At 36.8% G+C, this 18,864-nt stretch overlaps 3 protein-coding genes and 1 pseudogene across 14 annotated transcripts; 3 read left to right on the top strand and 1 right to left on the bottom strand.

The window, feature by feature from the left end:
- On the top strand, positions 1–1,176 carry LOC147938996 (uncharacterized; annotated as a pseudogene).
- A 4,232-nt stretch (positions 1,177–5,408) lies between these two features.
- LOC104712034 (uncharacterized) lies at positions 5,409–9,590 on the top strand. Of its 8 annotated transcripts, none has more exons than XM_087464741.1 (11): positions 5,459–5,708; positions 5,906–5,964; positions 6,057–6,151; positions 6,411–6,547; positions 6,714–6,744; positions 6,832–8,291; positions 8,367–8,418; positions 8,660–8,808; positions 8,918–9,004; positions 9,127–9,255; positions 9,352–9,590. In XM_087464741.1, exons 4-11 carry the CDS (start codon positions 6,479–6,481, stop codon positions 9,430–9,432), a joined length of 2,058 nt encoding a protein of 685 aa, XP_087320867.1. In that variant the 5' UTR covers positions 5,459–5,708; positions 5,906–5,964; positions 6,057–6,151; positions 6,411–6,478; the 3' UTR covers positions 9,433–9,590. The 8 variants fall into 8 exon arrangements, with proteins under 8 accessions (XP_010427131.1, XP_010427129.1, XP_087320867.1 ...); XM_087464743.1 differs by having other exon boundaries at positions 5,529–5,708; positions 6,083–6,151; XM_087464744.1 differs by having other exon boundaries at positions 5,554–5,811; positions 6,083–6,151.
- An 889-nt stretch (positions 9,591–10,479) lies between these two features.
- Positions 10,480–12,720, top strand: LOC104712033 (floral homeotic protein APETALA 3-like). The gene is made up of 7 exons (XM_010428826.3): positions 10,480–10,924; positions 11,042–11,108; positions 11,204–11,265; positions 11,369–11,468; positions 11,656–11,697; positions 11,930–11,974; positions 12,271–12,720. The coding sequence occupies exons 1-7, from the start codon at positions 10,737–10,739 to the stop codon at positions 12,463–12,465; spliced, it is 699 nt and encodes a 232-aa protein (XP_010427128.1). The 5' UTR covers positions 10,480–10,736; the 3' UTR covers positions 12,466–12,720.
- A 458-nt stretch (positions 12,721–13,178) lies between these two features.
- Positions 13,179–17,325, bottom strand: LOC104712032 (ethylene-responsive transcription factor WRI1). Of its 5 annotated transcripts, none has more exons than XM_010428822.3 (7): positions 16,882–17,224; positions 16,684–16,766; positions 16,524–16,532; positions 16,295–16,383; positions 16,053–16,180; positions 15,647–15,723; positions 13,179–14,030 (listed from the first exon to the last, which is right to left on the bottom strand). In XM_010428822.3, the coding sequence occupies exons 1-7, from the start codon at positions 17,097–17,099 to the stop codon at positions 13,330–13,332; spliced, it is 1,305 nt and encodes a 434-aa protein (XP_010427124.1). In that variant the 5' UTR covers positions 17,100–17,224; the 3' UTR covers positions 13,179–13,329. The 5 variants fall into 5 exon arrangements, with proteins under 5 accessions (XP_010427124.1, XP_010427125.1, XP_087323643.1 ...); XM_010428823.3 differs by having other exon boundaries at positions 16,053–16,177; XM_087467517.1 differs by lacking the exon at positions 16,524–16,532 and having other exon boundaries at positions 16,053–16,177; positions 16,679–16,766; positions 16,882–17,325.
- Between the last annotated feature and the right edge of the window lie 1,539 nt (positions 17,326–18,864).

Here is an 18,864-nt window from a genome sequence, read left to right as displayed (position 1 = left end):
ATGGTGGTCTCTTGGATCCGCCTTACGGTAGCACCGGATTTAAGTAGCTCTTTGTCTCATCATGAAATCGCTCATGACCTATGGTCTCAAATACAAAAGCGGTTTTCTGTAAAGAACGGACAGAGAGTACAACGTCTCAAAACTGAATTGGCGAATTGTCAACAAAAAGGATCTGCAGTTGAGGCGTATTATGGGAAGCTAACGAAGTTATGGACGAGTCTCGCGGATTTCTAAGTGCCAAGACAGTAGCGAAAATTGCTAAAGAACGGGAAGAGGATAAGCTACATCAATTTTTGATGGGGCTTGATGAAAGACTTTTTGGTGCTGTCAAGTCCTCTCTTCTCTCCCGTGATCCACTTCCTTCTGTCGATGAAGCATATCAAGTTGTTTCACAAGATGAGGAGTCTAAGCGTGCTAGTCGGTTGTTGGAAGTACGTAATGAAGGTGCTAGTTTTGCGGTTCAAATTGCTCCTCGTCCAACTTCGTCGCCACAACCTCGTGATCCCTCTGCTTTGTGTACAAGCTGTGGCCGGAAAGGACATTTAGCCGACCACTGTTTTCGTAAGATTGGTTATCCGTGGTGGTGGGGTGATCGTCCGCGTTCCAAGCTTCCTCCGATGCAAGGCGTTTCTGGAGGTGCGAATGTTGATCGTCGTGGTGTGTCTGCTCCGCCGAAGCGTGTTGACACGGCGCAAGTTCATCATGTCGAGACTTCGACACCGGTTTTTGTGGGCTCTGCGTCGATTACTGAGGCTGATCGTGTGGGGTTTAGTGGTTTGAATGATCAAGAGTGGAGAAAGCTGAAGGATATGCTTAACACAAGAAAAGCGAGTACTCAAGATCATCTCTCGGGTAAGTTTTCGTTGAATCCTGGATCATTGACACTGGTGCATCGAATCATATGACGGGTTGTCTTGATTTTCTCTTGGATGTTTGTGATATGGCACCTATGTTCATCAAGTTGCCCGATGGTCGTTTTACTATTTCTACTAAGCAAGGGAAAGTTTCTCTTGGGTCTCATCTTTGGTTACTGAATGTGTTTTTTGTTGATGGTTTGCAATGTCATCTTATATCGGTCTCACAGTTGACCAGAGATAGGAGCTGTATCTTCCAGATATCTGATAAGCTTTGTATTGTTCAGGACCACATCACACAGACGGTGATTGGAGCGGGTGAACAAGACAATGGTCTATACTTTTTCAGAGGGATGGCAACTGCAGCGGTGACACGCGTTCTGGACCGACAGCCTAAGGATGTGTGGCATCATCGTTTGGGACATCCCTCGTCGACAACCATGGAGATGTTTCAGTTTTCAGATTCTAGTAGTAGTAGTAGTGTTTTTGATTCCAAAACATGTGACGTTTGTATTCGTTCCAAGCAAACACGCGACTCTTTTCCTTTGAGCATTAATACAACTTCTGCGGTTTTTGATCTTGTTCACTGTGATTTATGGGGTCCGTATCGGACGACAGCAATGTGTGGTTCTCGTTTCTTTCTCACAATCGTCGATGATTATTCTCGCGCTGTGTGAATTTATTTGCTGCCAAATAAATCTAAAACTGCTTCTACTTTGCGTGAATATATCTCTATGGTTGAACGACAGTTCAATACGAAAGTAAAGACTCTTCGCAGTGACAATGGTGCTGAGTTCCTCAGCCTTGGTGGATATTTTCGCGAACATGGCATCCTTCACGAGACTTCTTGTGTCGGCACTCCCCAACAAAATGGGAGAGTTGAACGGAAGCATCGTCACATACTTAACGTTGCCCGAGCTTTGCGGTTTCAAGCTCATCTCCCGGTAGAATTTTGGAGTTTTTGTGTTCTTACGGCGGGCTATCTGATCAATAGAACCCCGACATTGGTGTTAAAGGGTAAGACGCCCTTTGAGATGCTCTACCAACGTCAACCGCCTATGAATCATTTAAGAGTGTTTGGTTGCTTATGCTATACTCACAATCAACGCCATGGTGGTGATAAGTTTGCTTCTCGGAGCAATCGCTATGTTTTTCTTGGTTATCCTTATGGGAAAAAGGGCTGGAAGGTTTATGATCTTGAAAGTGGTGTTGTTTCCACCTCTCGTGATGTGATTTTTATCGAGACTGAGTATCCATTCGCTCAGGTTTTATTGGAGTCTCCACCATCGTTGAGTACTCTGTCTCCTCGTCCTCACATACATGATGACGAAGATATTTTCGTGGAAGAAGTTTTGGTCCCTTCTCCGCTGCCGGGACCTGCTGTAAGTCCTCTTCTTGCGGACTTGGAGGTTGCGGTTGCTCCTGTTGTACCGGATGTTTCTTCTCCATCTTTGCCTCTTGTGAGTCCTATGCCGTCTTCACCAGAGAGTGTGGTTTCTCCTTCCTCGCTGATTTTACAGTCTCCGTCTCCTGATATTTCTGCTGAGACATATGAGCATATTATCTCGTCTGTTGATGATGATGATGATGTTTCGATGGGAAAAGGATGCCGTCAAAAGTTTAAATCTAAACGCCTTGATGGTTATGTGATGAATACAACTCATTTGGAGTCTGATGGTGTTTTTCTTGATTCGAGCTGGTATCCCATTGACTCTTACGTCGATTGTTCTCAGTTCTCGGCACATTATCGCGCTACAAAGCTTGCCTGGTTGTCCTTGGTAACAAGCAGACTGAGGGTCTTGATTACAAGGAGACGTTTGCGCCTGTTTGTAAGATGACGACGGTACGTTCGTTTTTGGAGGTTGCGGTCTCTCGGGATTGGGAAGTGCACCAAATGGATGTTCATAACGCTTTTCTTCATGGAGATTTGGAAGAAGAGGTTTTTATTAGACCTCCTCCGGGTTTTCGTACTGCGGATAAGACACAGGTTTGCCGTCTCCACAAGTCTCTGTATGGTCTTAAACAAGCGCCTCGTTGCTGGTTTTCTAAGCTTTCCACAGCTCTGAAGGACTATGGGTTTCAACAGAGTCTAAAGGACTATTCTCTGTTCACATTTGCTAATGATGACAGCCGCATTCATGTGCTTGTTTACGTTGACGATCTCATTGTTACGGGGAGCTCTACTAAGGTGATTACCGCGTTTAAAGCTTACTTGAGTTCTTGTTTTCATATGAAAGATCTTGGTATATCTAAGTATTTTTTGGGCATTGAGGTTGCTCGAAATTCGACAGGCATGTATCTCTCTCAACGCAAGTATACGCTTGATATTATTTCTGACACGGGTTTACTTGGTGCCAAGCCGGTCTCTCATCCAATCGAACAGAATCATCACCTGACCCGTTTCGTTATCGACGTTTGGTTGGTCGCCTCATTTATCTTGCTGTTACTCGACCAGATCTCTCCTATGCGATTCATATCTTGTCACAGTTCATGAATGCTCCGAAGGTCGAACATTGGCAGGCTGCGTGTCGGGTTGTTTGTTACCTCAAACGCAATCCGGGACAGGGGATTTTACTTCGGTCTGGTACTGATCTTCGTCTCTCGGCTTGGTGTGATGCCGATTACAACAGTTGTCCGTTGCAACGTCGCTCGCTAACTGCTTGGTTTATTCAATTGGGCGGTTCTCCAATTTCTTGGAAGACACGGAAGCAGGATGTCGTCTCTCGGTCTTCGGCTGAAGCAGAGTATCGTGCCATGTCGGAAACTGTTTGTGAGATTTTGTGGTTGCGGGAGGTTCTTCGTTCTATGGGGGTTGATTGTTCTGCTCCGGTTCCCCTTCATTGCGATAACGAGGCTGCTATTCACCTGAGTAAGAACCCTGTTTTTCATGAAAGGACGAAACATATTGAGTCGGACTGTCATTTCATTCGGGATGAGATAGTTCGAGGTGTAATTGCTCCTCAACATGTTTCGACTAAGGTTCAGTTAGCTGACATTCTTACGAAGGCTCTTGGTCGCAAGGAGTTTGATGAGTTTTTCCTCAAGCTGGGTATTCGAGATCTTCATACTCCAGCTTGCGGGGGGGGTATTATGAGCCAAGGCTCATATGTGTAATTACCATATAAATGTTGTATATTTGGGTTATTTCTATACTTTCGGATTAGGTTAAATATTGTAAACATATATAAGGCATTGCCTACACATCTTGGAAAATAAGAAAACCTTTTATTAGGGGTGGGCATTTTAACCGAACCAAACCGAACCGAACCGACCCAACCGAACTGAAACCGACCCAAACCAAATCCAATCCTACACTCAAACCATTTGGTTAAGTTTCTTCTCAACCCAAACGGTTCGGTTTGGTTCGGTTTAAACCCAAACCGAACCGAAAACCCAATGTGCTTTTATTAATTAAATAATTAGTAATATACATAATTATTGTATAATATGTATTCATAATCTTATTCTTTATGAATTCATTTATGTTAGATTAGATTTAATTATTTTAAAACTTTGACCCTAGATTTTAAAGAGTAAAATTGTAAAGACTTATAAAGGTTTTTACAAGAAATTATACTTTTTTTTACTTTCTTACGTTGTTTAGTTTGTTTCATTTTATTTTTCCCTAATTACTAAACATTTAATATTGATATAGTTATCATTTTTAGGTAAAATTTTCATGAATTCTTTGAATTATTCAACTTACAAAGGAGAATGAATTTTGTTTTGTTACATTAATTGATTTTTAAACCGAATAAAATCAAACTGAATTAAAGTCAAACCAAACCAAACCAAACCGAATATAAACCGACCCAAACCCAAACCAAACCGAATATAAACCGACCCAAACCCAAACCAAACCAAACTAACAATGGTTGAATATGGTTAGAGTTTTATGAAAACTGAATTAACCAAACCGAATCGAACCCAAACCGAATCCGAACTTAAACCGAAATGCCCACCCCTACCTTTTATATCGAACAAGGTTTTGACATACTCTGCCATGGGGTAGAGACAGGCCTGCATGGTCAATCTGTAAATCAGATGATAATATGCGATAAGGAATGATAATAAGATGTCTCAAGTCCAGAGGAAAAAATCTACGTAATCAAATCACGAGAGAGAGAGAGAGAGAAACCTGACAAAACAAAGCAGTTCCTGAACTCAAAAGGTGTATATTGTTTGTGTTCCAAAACCTACGTATTCGTAACTTCATTTTATATATATAGCCAATTACTTCAATCCTTCAAAAAAATTGACGTCTTCAATCCAAATTCCACAAGGAAAATACGTAGGATTTCATCAGAATATTATTTTATGTATATCTACTATCTACATATACTATTTTAAAAAATAAACTCCTGGCTAAAATTAGTTTAAATTTCAATGTTAATTTTAAATAGGTTTAAATCATTTTGGGTAAATCGTACATAGTCATTGCCTAGAGGTATAACTAAAATAGAAACTAACAAAAAAAAAATTCTTAAAAATTATATCCCAATGCCAATAGACATTGGTCTTTAATTTTATTTTTAAGTAAATTCATTAAAAGGTATATATAATGGTAATTACATAAATTAAACAGAGAGATTTTGCTACTAATTACTACCTTTCAGTTCCAATTTCTCGGGGCAAGAAGAATTCAAAATCAAGTAAACAACAAATAAGAAAACCAAAGAAGCGAGAGAGGTATCAAAACGGTGTCGCTTGGTTATTATCTTCTTCTTCTTCTTACACACTCTCGCCTCCGGACGACGGAGACAGTCAGATACTAAAAAATTAGGGTTTCAGATTTTTTTTCCCCCTTTCAATTCGAGCCAGTTGATTGCCGCCGCCACCTCTTCTTCCCATCAAGTCAGTTCCTTTCTTCTTGGGATATTCTAAATTCTCTATTTTGAGGCTTAGTGTTGTTCCTTTCTCCCTCTCTGTTATACATTGATTTTGTGATACAAAACTTGTGAGAATTTCGAATTGATTGTTATTTTGCGTCTTCTTTGGAGCTTGTGAGTATTATAATGACGAGACTTTTTTTTTTTTTTTTTTCCTTACAGAACATGACAATAATGGAATTCTAACTTGTAATGGCGTACTAAATCAACTGCGAATCGTGGTTCGTCACTTTTGCTTAATCACACTCTTTCGATCTTTGTCTTATTTTTAATTAGTCTTATTTCCAAATCCTGATGATACTCGTTGTTTCAGTTTTGTGACATGGTTACTGTTTCTAGGCTGTTGAACCTCACTCTTGTTGTTGTTCCCGAGCTTGACAAAACATCATCTTTCTTGGCTGATTCAAGGTATTCTCTATAACTCCCATCTCTTTTAACGTGTTTGCCAAACGAAACCTCGAATGCTTAAGGTGAGGAAGAGAAGCCTAATAAGCCCATTAAGTGGTTGGTAGACTAAAAGATAGATTCTTCTTAGTTAGTTGTCCTTCACCCCTAGTTTGAACCCAAAGTTGAATCAATTTCGATAATACTATGCCAATGTCTACTGTCTGCCAAAGTGTTTATTACTTCCCTTTACGTCCACTGATTTTAATTTTCTTTTGATTAGGTTTTGTGTACTGTCACCATCTCTTAGACCACTCCTAAGAGAAGAGAAGGTTTATTTTGGCTGTGGACATGGGGGCTCTTGCTCAGGTAGTTCCGTGGATACCAGAAGACGACCTGCTTCTAAAGAATGCCATTGAGGTGAGTTCCCATTTCATTGAGTTTGGTCACATGTCTGTCACATTGTTGGATTCAGCCATGGATTTTTATCTCAATAGAGGGTTAGAGCATGCGTTTTGTGTTTCTTCATTCAGCTTGTCTGGTATTCGAGCAGTTAAGTGAACTGGAATACTTAATTTATTTGCAGGCCGGAGCTTCTTTGGAATCGCTTGCTAAAGGTGCTGTGCAGTTTTCTAGAAGATTTTCTATCAGAGAACTGCAAGATAGATGGCATGCATTGCTTTATGATCCAGTTGTTTCTGCAGAGGCGGCTTTTCGGATGACTGAGCTTGAACGTACTAACCCTAATTTTCCTACAAAGTTCGGTAGAAGTGGGTATTCAAAAGAAAACAAAAGTTCATCTAGGAAGAGAAATGCTGAAAGGCTCAGACATACTTATCATTCCTTACGGAAGAAGTTTCGCACCGAGCCATTCAATTCCTTGGATCTAGGTTTTCTCGTTCCACCAAATGATAGCCATTTCATGGATAATGGTGATGCAACACATCTTGGTCTTGAAGACTCTCACATGGATATCATCCACAACGCGTTTCCAGAAATCTTGGCTGAAGGCGGTTGCGTGACAAATCATGTTGTGTCGGAAGATCATATACAGGGAGACATTCCTTATGTAGGAGGAGGAGAAAATCTCACATTTACTGAACATGCAAGCCCTTCAGGATGTGATGCGGTGTATCAAGATTCCAAGCAGAATCTGGAGAATACTACTGCTCATGAGGTGAAAACCACAACGGCTAGCACTGATTTCCTGGCACAGCTTTCAACTTCTCTTTTTGAGGAAGACCCTGAATCGTTCATGGAAGTAGATGGCAAAGAAGTTGACAAGTCATATTATGATGGTCTTAGCTCACTGTTGGTGAACTCGACAAATGATACAAATTGCGAGGCTTTGCCTAACTCCACCGAGCAAGAACTTTTGACCGCACCAACCAATTCAGGAGGTGCAACTCTGGATGATCATGTGATGCTTGAGCTAGATGGTACAAGTGAAATGAGCTTAGTGGAGTACAAAACTGCGTCTGAATCTGTAGATCCTCATCCTGAGATTGTTGAGGGTGTAATCTGCTGTTTATTAAACCAAGAGGATATTGAGGTTCCGTGTAATGATGACATTTTCGTATCCAACAACTCCCATCCAATGTCAGTTTCTTCGTTAGCCAGGCGGAACTTTAAAGATACCAATAATCCAATAACTACATGTGTCAGAGACATTTCCGCCAGTAAGGAAAAAAGTGAAGGACATTCACTCCAGACCCAAAAGAAAAACTCAGGACGTTCACAGGGTACTCAAGGAAAGCCATTGAAGGGCCAATCAAGTCAAGGTAGCAAAACCAGGGCATCTACTAGTACTGAGTTACAGAATACTGTTGCTCCTGGTGGTTCTACCTGTGTAGCTTCTGCACAGGCAGACTCTACTACTCTGCATTCAGCTGGTACCGGTGCAATAGATGAAAAGAAAGAAATTGCTGGTGGAACACTCTTTGTTGGATTTGATAGTCATGAGAGCTACCCGGACAAGGATACTGAAACCTGTAAAGAGGAAAAAGATGTACCACCTATTAATGAAGCGTCACATGCTAAAGATACTGCTTGTGGTTTGATAGAGATTCCAGACCCTGTGCTGGAGAACACTCCAGCAGAAGCAGACACGCATGTTTGTGAGAGTGATGAGGACTTGCCGAATTATTCTGACATTGAGGCTATGGTAACAATCTTTATTCTTGATGCTATAGTTCCATGAAACATTAACAGCTAATCGATAACACCCTTTTGATTTCAGATACTTGACATGGACTTGGAACCTGAGGACCAAGATAATTTTGATCTCGAAGGTAATTGAGCATCCCTTCTCGTTCAGTGGAACTCGTGTTTGCTTTATCTATCTACATTTTTGGAAAAAAGAAAGCTTTTAGTATGTGAATCAGGAAAGTATTTCAGCATTGGCTCACAAAGTTCATTACAAGCCATGAATACTGAGGGATATGTAGGGAACCTATTTCCATGGGTAGCGAAAGAGATGTTATACTAGGTTTAAGGCTTGTTTGTGATTCCGTAAAATGTTTTCATTTGCAGTTTCCAAGTATCAGAGCCAGGACATGAAAAGAACAATCATAAGACTTGAGCAGGCTGCATACTCATATATGCAAAGAGCCATTGCTTCCCGTGGTGCATTCGCTGTTTTATATGGTAGATATTCAAAACACTACATCAAGAAGCCTGAGGTATTATTGTCCTATTGATTTAAGTATTTTCCTTGTATGACTTTAGAGAAGCTTCGTGAGAAATTATAGTAGCACTTGTTTACATCGGGGTTCTTTTTTCCTGGCACAGGTTTTGGTGGGTAGATCAACAGAAGACCTTGCGGTGGACATTGATTTGGGAAGAGAAAAGCGAGGTAGCAAAATATCTCGACGACAGGTTGGTCAATAGTAGATGCTTCTATTTGTATATTAAGTGTTTGAGCTGTGTGAGAAAAGAAACAACCCATGATCTGTGACCACCTTGTTGTTTTTCTTCCCTCTTTTGGTTGTTGAATGCAGGCGATCATACGGCTGGGTGATGACGGGTCGTTTCATATGAAGAATCTAGGAAAGTATCCAATTTCAGTAAACGAGAAGGAAGTAGATCCTGGACAGAGTTTAATCCTCAAATCTGATTGTCTAGTGGAGGTTTGATCCTAGATCCTTTTTTAAAACATGATTATAATAACTGCACGCCTCGAGTTCCTTTCTTAAGTCCCGAGTTATATATATGGTTGTACGCAGATAAGGGGGATGCCTTTCATATTTGAAACAAACCAAAGTCGCATGAAAGAGTACCTGACGAGAACAGGAAAAGTGAACTGAGACCAGAACAAGAGTGCGTGTGTTGGTTGTGTAGTGAATGATGTATCTCTTGTGTAATGTACCTTAACCAATAACCATAGTGACATGTCTTGTAGATCTTTTATATACATCTTTGGTTCCGTATTATGCATAGTTGACCCAGTTTTAAAGCGCTGAAATGAAAATACAAGTCTAGTGTAACTGAACCTCTTGTATTTAAAGCTTAAGCGAAGAATGATTGTTCTCGTCTTCGGCTTGTAAGGGATTGATTACGACCTTCTTCAGTCGCACCGATTTGCATTGCCCGAATGAAAACTTGATGATGAAACAAAAAAAACAGTCCCTGCTATACTGTTTCAGGCCAATTAAGTCCCAAAACTACACTAACTCATCGAAGCAAAAATATGTAATGATCAAGAAAATATCTCATACATCTCGTTCATTTTGCTTTATATTTTAGAGTTACATTGGAGTTTTAGTGGAGTTGTAAGCTACAGTAATGTGTTTAATATTTCAGTGTGTGCAGTTTTAATTGTTTTGGACCAAAGATATACTAACAATGACTTTTCTCCTAACTTCTTCTCCCTTTTTATCATAGGGTTTACTTATTCCATGGATCTTTTACTTAGTTATCGTAATCATTTGGGAAACATATTTGAGTTACATGGAAGTGACATTTAAATCCAAATAAAGAAGTAAAACAAATCTAAATTTCCGAAATCAACAAACAAAAGTACACACTTGGCTTTTAACAAGAAAAATAATAACTTGGTTCATTCAAACAATCATACCTAAACACTTTCGTTTTACTTTAGGGTAAGCCCAAAAAGCCAACCAAATCCACCTGCACTGATTTGACGTTTACAAACGCCGTTGAGCATGTCACCGTTGTAAACGCTATAAAGAGTCGACACTAACGGTGCTCCGTTAATAAAATGGACGGAAAGCAAACTAAACCAGTTGATAGCTTTGGTCCCCTCTCTCTTTCACACCTAGTGAGTCGTGACAATTGATTTAAGCAGTGTCTTGTAATCTATACAACCATCGATGTCCGTTGATTTAAGCAGTGTCTTGTAATTAACAATAAACCACTTTACACAATAGGCAAATTTATCACTTAGTTTTCATCACCTTCTGAACTCTCCTTTCATGGATTCGGCAATACTTTCTATTTTTAGTAAATCAAGTGGACCCTTTACTTCTTCAACTCTATCTCTCTCTTTCTATTTCATTTCTTTCTTCTTATTATATCTCTTTGTCCTCTCTCCACCAAATCTCTTCATCAAAAGATTTAAGACAAAAGTAGAGAAGAAAAAAGAAAGAAGATGGCGAGAGGAAAGATCCAGATCAAGAGGATAGAGAACCAGACGAACAGACAAGTGACGTATTCGAAGAGAAGAAATGGTTTGTTCAAGAAAGCACATGAGCTCACGGTTTTGTGTGATGCTAGGGTTTCGATTATCATGTTCTCTAGCTCCAACAAGCTTCATGAGTATATCAGCCCTAACACCACGTACGTACGCGGATCTCTCTTATAATTACCCCACTCTTAATTTGAACTACTAAACTGCTTTGTTATCTTCTAATTAATTAACGACTCCTTTCATTTGGGTGATTGTGTTGGCTATAGAACAAAGGAGATCGTAGATCTGTACCAATCAATTTCTGAAGTCGATGTTTGGAGCACTCAATATGAGGTTTTGTTCCCTCTTAGATCCTTCTTCTTGTTCTTGAATCTTGATATGTGTTTTTTTTTGTATGGTTGGTAAAATTTGTGATGTGTTTGTCGCAGAGAATGCAAGAAACCAAGAGGAAACTGTTGGAGACAAATAGAAATCTCCGGACTCAGATCAAGTATTTGTTTCTCTCTCTTGATCTCATCTATGTCACTTAAAACATAACTTTGGATTGCAAACACAAATTATTATTTTTGATATATAATTTGTAAAAATTGTAGGCAGAGGCTCGGTGAGTGTTTGGAGGAACTTGATTATCACGAGTTGCGTCGTCTTGAGGATGAAATGGAAAACACTTTCAAACTCGTTCGTGAGCGCAAGGTTCTTATTTATATTGATTTTGCTCTTATCTAGCTAGGGTTTTAATTATTCCTATATACTCACACATTAGTTTTTGAGTTTAACTATGGCTGTTGTTGTTGTGTTTTAAAAGGAAACATTTTGTTTACTGTTGGATAATATGTGTAAACGAAATTTTTAAAAATTAATCTTTATGTTAATTATACAGATTAAATCCCTTGGAAACCAGATCGAGACCACCAAGAAAAAGGTCACATCTTCTGTCCACTCACTTTCCCATTTTAGCATATTATTTGTCTCAACAATTTTGTGTTAAATTGAATTACGCACTTGCTCAAACTGTTGATAACACTTTTCTAAGAAAATGATCTCGTTTTTGTGTTTAAGCTAATGGATAAAGGTAACAGTAAGCATATAATATGGTGATCGCGTAATAATTTCGGTATTTTAATAGTTTCTCTCGTGGTTTACAACAATTGCAGAACAAAAGTCAACAAGACATACAAAAGAATCTCATACATGAGCTGGTAATATCTCTTTTTGTTTCCCTTACATGTTGTTTTTATGCATACTATGTACATGCATGTAGCCAATGATTAAAAGAATAGAAATGTAGTGTAGATTGACCAGTCACTCTTATGTTTTCTCTTGATTCTTCTAATCAAAATACTACCGAATGGGAAAAATGTAGTGTAGATTGACCAGTCATTCTTATGTGTTCTATATCAGTCTTATCAGACATGTCATGTCATTTCGAATTTAACAGTGTTGGACTTAGTTATTTGAAATATGGCTTAAAATATGTTTTGGTGAATTTAATTAGGAACTAAGAGCCGAAGATCCTCACTATGGACTAGTAGACAATGGAGGAGATTACGACTCAGTTCTTGGATATCAAATCGAAGGGTCGCGTGCTTACGCACTTCGTTACCACCAGAACCATCACCACCATTACCCCAACCATGCCCTTCATGCACCTTCTGCCTCTGACATCATTACCTTCCACCTTCTTGAATAATTAAAGGTTTTTAAAAAGCTAGCTTGCCGGTGGTATCATTATCTATCTAATTAATATAAGCTACTTAAAAGCATAAGACTGGTGCTGCTAAAACCTTAAACTGTCATGTTTCTTAGTTATGTATTTTAAAGCCTTAAAAAATATGTACTGTGTGATCAGTAGCTTGCTGCTTAGACTTATTGTGGGTGAAATGTTTTCAAGAATTTTATCATGTATCATATTATTATATTGAACTATCTGCTTATTTATGCTCCACACCCTACTCTCTATTATCTAAAGAACCAAATGAGCAAGATAAAAACTCCTGCGACTTTCCCATATGTTTTTTGGATTTCAATGTCAATTTTATCAAAACTGCTAATTTTTCTACACTACCAATTGTACTATCAAACTTTTTACAATATTAAAAAGCAAAAAAAAAAAAAATCTTTAAACGATGTATTATATTTCCGAGCCAAAATGAAACAAAAGAGACCCATATTTTCCACTCTTAAGTATTACCTTTGAAACCTTCTCTTTGTCTAAGATTCTTTGAAACTCTTTCTCTTTGTATAAATGCCTGAAAAATTGATAGGCATCTTACTTAGCCTCCTTGTTGTCTTTGGTTGAATACAACCGAATACTTAAGTGAACTAAATCCACTTCTCTGTTTCGGTTTGTTTAGGATGTTTACTTATCTTAACTAATTGTAACATTAGAAAAGAAAAGAGAGCTAGAAAAGGGGCAAATACATTGATTATTCAGAACCAACGAACAAGCCCTGAAATGAAAATACAAACCCTAGCAGAACTCAACATAAGAAGATAGAAGAAGAAAGAAGAAGAAGAAGAAGCAGAAATTCAAACTAGAATACATAGCTCTCTCTCAGACAGAATAGTTACAAGAAACAGAGGTTGTTGTTGCTGTTGTTGTTGTCGTTGATGAAGCAGAGTCGGTAGAAAAGCAAGACAAAGGTGAAGACGAAGAAGTTGGGCTCTCTCTTCCCACCACAACCTCGCAACAATCCAGATTTCCCAACCCCAAGCACTCGTTCTTCCCTTCCTCGAACATGAAGTCAATGTTCTCCTCAAATGCTAACTCATTGAAAAGCTCTGGATACTCGATAGGATTCTCATTTGAGAGATTCTGATCCGTCAAGAACGGAGTAAACCCTGAATCCATCATACAGAAGTTCCAAGCCAGCTCGTTGTCATCCGAACAACGATTCATTTCCATTATGGCTGAAGAGTCTATGCAGCAATTGACCACCGCCGCCTCTTCTTCTTTATATCCCACAACCTCTTCTCCTTGCTGCTCTGCTTTCTCTTCTTTCTGTACTTGTGGTGGCTCTTCCACGCACTGTTGTTTCACTTCTTCTGTAGGCTCTTCTTTCGCTTCAATCTCTTGTTTGGCTTCAGCAAGTATAGCCTCTTCTTGATGGTTAGCTTGGCTCACAGGGAACGGGAAAACACCTTTCTTCTTTAACCGGTCGATGTAATTACTAATGTCGAAATTAGTAACCGCATTGGCACCTCGATACTCTATGGCTGCCATGTCATAAGCCGCTGCAGCTTCCTCCTGCGTATCTGTAAAACCAATAAATTAGGAACATTATAAGTAAAGAACTTCTAAATTAAGACAACGCAAACAGAGACAGTGTTATCTTTCTCACATACTTGGCAAGTGCTACAACCAAATAAGCCCAAACAAGTGTTAAAAGAAGTGTTTAATTTTTTTGTCGTTTCAACATTTAAAAAAGTTAAGAATTTATGATACCTAATAAAAGACAAAAGAAAAAAAAAAAATCAATACAAGAACTGAGTGACGTGTTTCGTAGGGACAACTAGGGTTACACGAATTGTGTGAGACGTGTATGAGACCATTTCTCCTCAACTGCGCCGCTCTATAACACTAAAAGAGTCCAAACTTGTACTATAACTTAAACTAATTCCAATAATTTGTATATAGAATAATACACGAACGTACGATTACTAAATTACTTAACAATAAAATAAACACCTACCTAGTGTGTCAACTCTAAGCTCTAATTAGAACCCATATTACTATTAAGTTGCAAGTTAGGTAGCTTTCTAAAGTAGAAGGTAGAGAAAGACAATTATTATAAAAAAAGAAGAAGATAATAAAGAAGACCCAGATTTTGTTCGGAGGACAAAGATGAAAGATATGGTTGAGACTTGAGAGAGAGAGATGCACGTGAGGGCTCGTGACTCCTACTGAGAACAGTCTCAACTCTTAAATCAATTTAAATAAGAAACTTAAAAAAAAAAAAAAAAAAAAGACAAGAGCAAACCAGATCGACCTCGGGTTTGGTCCTAACCCCTCTCTGAACTATTTTGTCATTTTATGAAGTGAGCGTGTTATCACGTGACCTACGCGCTACACGCGCCTCTACACTTGTAACTTACACTATTATTCTTATACAGCAGTTTCACATCTAATTTGTTATTTTGGAGTTATGCTTTTTGACTACTCTCTTTTTCAAAACAATAAAAATATTTTCTTTTGTTTTGTATAAAATAAAGAATGAATGATATGTATCTTTGTTATATAGAATACTGCCTAAGTGCCTATATTCTTGCAAAATCTGAATCCCGAATTACTAAAAAAAAATAGGAGATTTGTTGAAGATTATTAGGTCACGTACTAGTCTAAGGACCCGGTAACGAGTCAGCAAAACAAAACAAATACTAGTATAATTAACTTTACTCAGTAAAGAGTTGTTAATATTCCTTGTGCAGAGTTAACAATTTTTGTATTCAGAGTATCGGATCCACATAAAATGCAGAATTTAAAAGGTAAATTATGCAGAGATCAGGTAATTAAAAAAAGTTATAAAACAAAAGTTGAATTGATTAAAGTTTTCTTTAGAAAAAGATCAATTAGGGTGAGCTGAAGGGACATGATGTCAAAACTCTCGGCTCACGTGAGTAATTCAAACCCCACTGCCTTGCCATTAACATTATTCTAATTGTCTATCAGTTACACTCTAAGTCTAACTAAACAAATTCTTAAACCCCAGTTTAAACATTATCACTCTATTTTATACCTACAAAAATTATACTGCTAGTAATTTTTTTAAATAAACTAAATGACCCGTTATGTCCGGTAATTTATTAATTAAAAAGTCGATTATGCAAACTAATATTTAATAAAATAAAAAAAAGGGAAAGGAGGTACGTACTGTAGGTGCCGAGGTACAAGTACTTGTTTCCAAACACTCTTCCAATCCGAGCCTCCCATCTTCCGTTATGGTGATGCCTGTAACATAATCATAAAACTTTCTTTAGTTTTTACAAAATAAAAGTTTAATAAACAAACAAACATTTCTCAAAAATCGAATCACATTTTTTAACAATATGCAGGAAAGTACTCAAACTTAATTATGATAAAAAAATAAGTTTTAAAAAGAGAGAATATTCTAAAAGCAAATCCTCATGATTTCTTAAAAAAAGTCATAAACATATTTTCCTATAATTAATTCTCTTATTCAGATATCCAGAAAAATATATTTCTCATTTTGGTTTATAAATTCCAAAAATTAAAATAATAAAAAAGAAAAGAAAAAAAAAAAAGGAGAAAAAAGGAACCTAGCGACGCCGCGATATTTAGAGACGCCTCTAGAGAAACCACTGCTCTGGCGGCGGAGAGAAGCCAAATATTCTTCCTTTGTCACTCTCTGCATTTCCTCCAACTCCTTTGTATACGTCTCTGCCTGCTTCGTCCCAAGAAACAAATTTTTATTTAATTTCCACAACCACCAAACTAATTCTATAACAACATGCATCATCAAAACCCATCAATCTGATTTAAGCTGTTTTTTGGGGTTTACCGGAAAATTCAAGATGGTATCGGGTCCCCAGTACTTGAGAGCAGCCAGATCGTACGTATGTGCTGCTGCTTCTTCGCTGTCATATGCTCCTGCAATTACGCGTGAAGCAGTTGAGATTCTTCTTCTGACCAAATCCACCCCTCTTCTCTTTTTTTCAATTTGGTTAAACCCAAAAAAAAAAAAAAACACAAACTGATCTATATGGTTTAAGAGAATTAGAGCAACATACCCAGATAAACTGATGAGTAGAGGAAGAAATTGCAGATGGGGCAGTGACGAAGTTGAGATCAACAAAATAAAAGAATCAAACTTTATCAGTTAAAAAAATCAGATCTTTATCAAAACAGAACAAGTGTTGTTTAATTAAAAAAAAAAAAAATAGACCAAACCTTGTTTGCCTTTCTTGTTCTGAATCGAATTCCAAGAGCTTTTGTCCCAAAGATGAGCCTCGAATCTCCCAGTCCATCTATGTCTATACAATCACACAATCAAACATGCAAAATATCACAAATGCAGTTTCACAAGAAAAAAAAAAAAAAACAAATCCAATCTGAAGAGAAACCAAATCGTTTAATTAGACCAAAAACCTAGTGACTCCTCTGTAGATAGAGCTGCGTCTGGTGGAAGCAGGGCTTGTCGGGTTAGTCGTTTTATCATCAGAAGGAGAAGGCTTCTTAGCCCTCTTGTTGGCTCGTTTAGGCCGTGGAGTCTCCGATTGAATAGGTGAGGAAGTAGTAGTAGAAGAAGAAACAGAGGAAGATGGAGAAGAAGAAGAGGAATTCGTACTCGTTAAGCGCCTCTTCATTAAAACAAACTCTTGAGAAAAAAAATCAGCAAACAACAATTTTAGGAGTGTGATTTTTTTTTTTTTTTGGTGGGTTCAGGAGGAAGAGCAAGAGAGTGGTTTAAGAGAAAAAGAAAAGAGAGGAAACGAGAAAGGGGAAGTTAAATAAACCCTGAAGGAGGAAAGGGCTAATTGGGTTAATTAACACAAAGAGTTAAAATAAATTTGTAAAACCAAACACTTGGCCTTCTGTTGCAGCCATGCTACCAATAGCTTTACTCTCCACGCTGTCTCTCTCTCTCTTTTTTTTTTTCTTTTGTATTTTATATTTTTGATTTCTAGACGTTTTTTTTATCATTAACTTTTTTGTACGTTTTATGTTTTGGAATTATTGAATTTAATTTTCCTTTCTCTAATATTTTTTGGGGAAAAATAAAGTTGGAATGAAAAAATATCTTAATTTTTTTTTCTTTCAATACTATAATTTTTTTCTGGTCAACAATTTTAATTCTACAATTAATTTTCTGCAATTAAAATGAATAAAATTCGGTTTTATTCTATAAAAGAAACAAAATTTGCAAAAATATAAAGTTGAATATTTTTTTCTACTTTTAAATTTGTGTTGTATGAGTTGTCAATATGTTAATTTTACCTATTAAAATTATAAATCTGTTTGTATTCGTCTATATTTTCCTTAAACACTTCATATTAATTATAACGTATCTCGAGTGAGCTGTGTTATACTGTAAATGGGATGTATCCGGTGTATAGAAACAAATCTTTGGATGATTAATAAGTATAGATATAATACTTATCGTATAAGATAATTAGTTAGAACATATAAAGTAAAAAAATTGTCAAATTATTAGCATATATTAATCTAAAAAGTTATCGTATAAAATGCTTAACTAAAATAGATAAAGTAAACAAATTGTCAGATTACTTACACGTACCGATCTAAAAGCTTATCGTAGAAAAGTGCTTAATTAAAATAAATAAAGTAAAAAATTGTCAGATTACTAGCACGTACCGATCTTAAAGGTTCGTATAAAATATATAATTAAAACATATGTAAAGTTAGACAATCTACTTTTTATCAGTTAACTTTACATATATGATCGAAGCAGACACACGAATGTTGATAGTCGTTTAAAACGGTCCAAATATATATAGTTAATATATAATCTAAAAAATACAAAATAATCGTTATGGTTGACATGTAACGTCTAAAAACTACCTCGACAATAATCTAAACTGTGTTTAGAACAGTTTATGTATCTTTTTTTTGTCAACAAAACAGTTATGTATCTTTTGTGGTAGGTTAAATTTTTGATTAGAACAAAAAAAAAACTGATTTTTTAATAAACCAAGGTAAAATTTGGGCTGGCAAATAAAAACATTTGATCAACAAATTTTCAAAATATTTTCACAGTAGAGATAAATTAAAAATAATTACTTGAATTTTGGTTTATGTTGTTTATATTTTCTAACAATACTAGTTAGACTTCAAACGACCTAAACAATGATCTAGATAAATATATGAAAAACTATTTTTGATATGAATTTTATGTTAAATTAATTCTAAAGCTTTATTTGAATATTGTATGAATAGTAAAATAAAGTTAAGAGATGTTTATACAAAAACTAAAAAATATTTTAAATTACTCTTAAAATTTTATTTTTAGGTTAATTTCAATAGTTAATATTTAAGACGAAATATATAAATTAAATTCATAAATTTTGTTTTAAAATCAAATGTAAAATTCATTATAATGTATACACATTA

This window comes from Camelina sativa, chromosome 9 (genome assembly GCF_030686135.1).
Source record: "Camelina sativa cultivar CO46 ecotype springtype chromosome 9, ASM3068613v1".
In the NCBI taxonomy this organism is placed as follows: Eukaryota; Viridiplantae; Streptophyta; class Magnoliopsida; order Brassicales; family Brassicaceae; genus Camelina; species Camelina sativa.
This window is presented reverse-complemented; position numbering and strand designations above follow the sequence as displayed.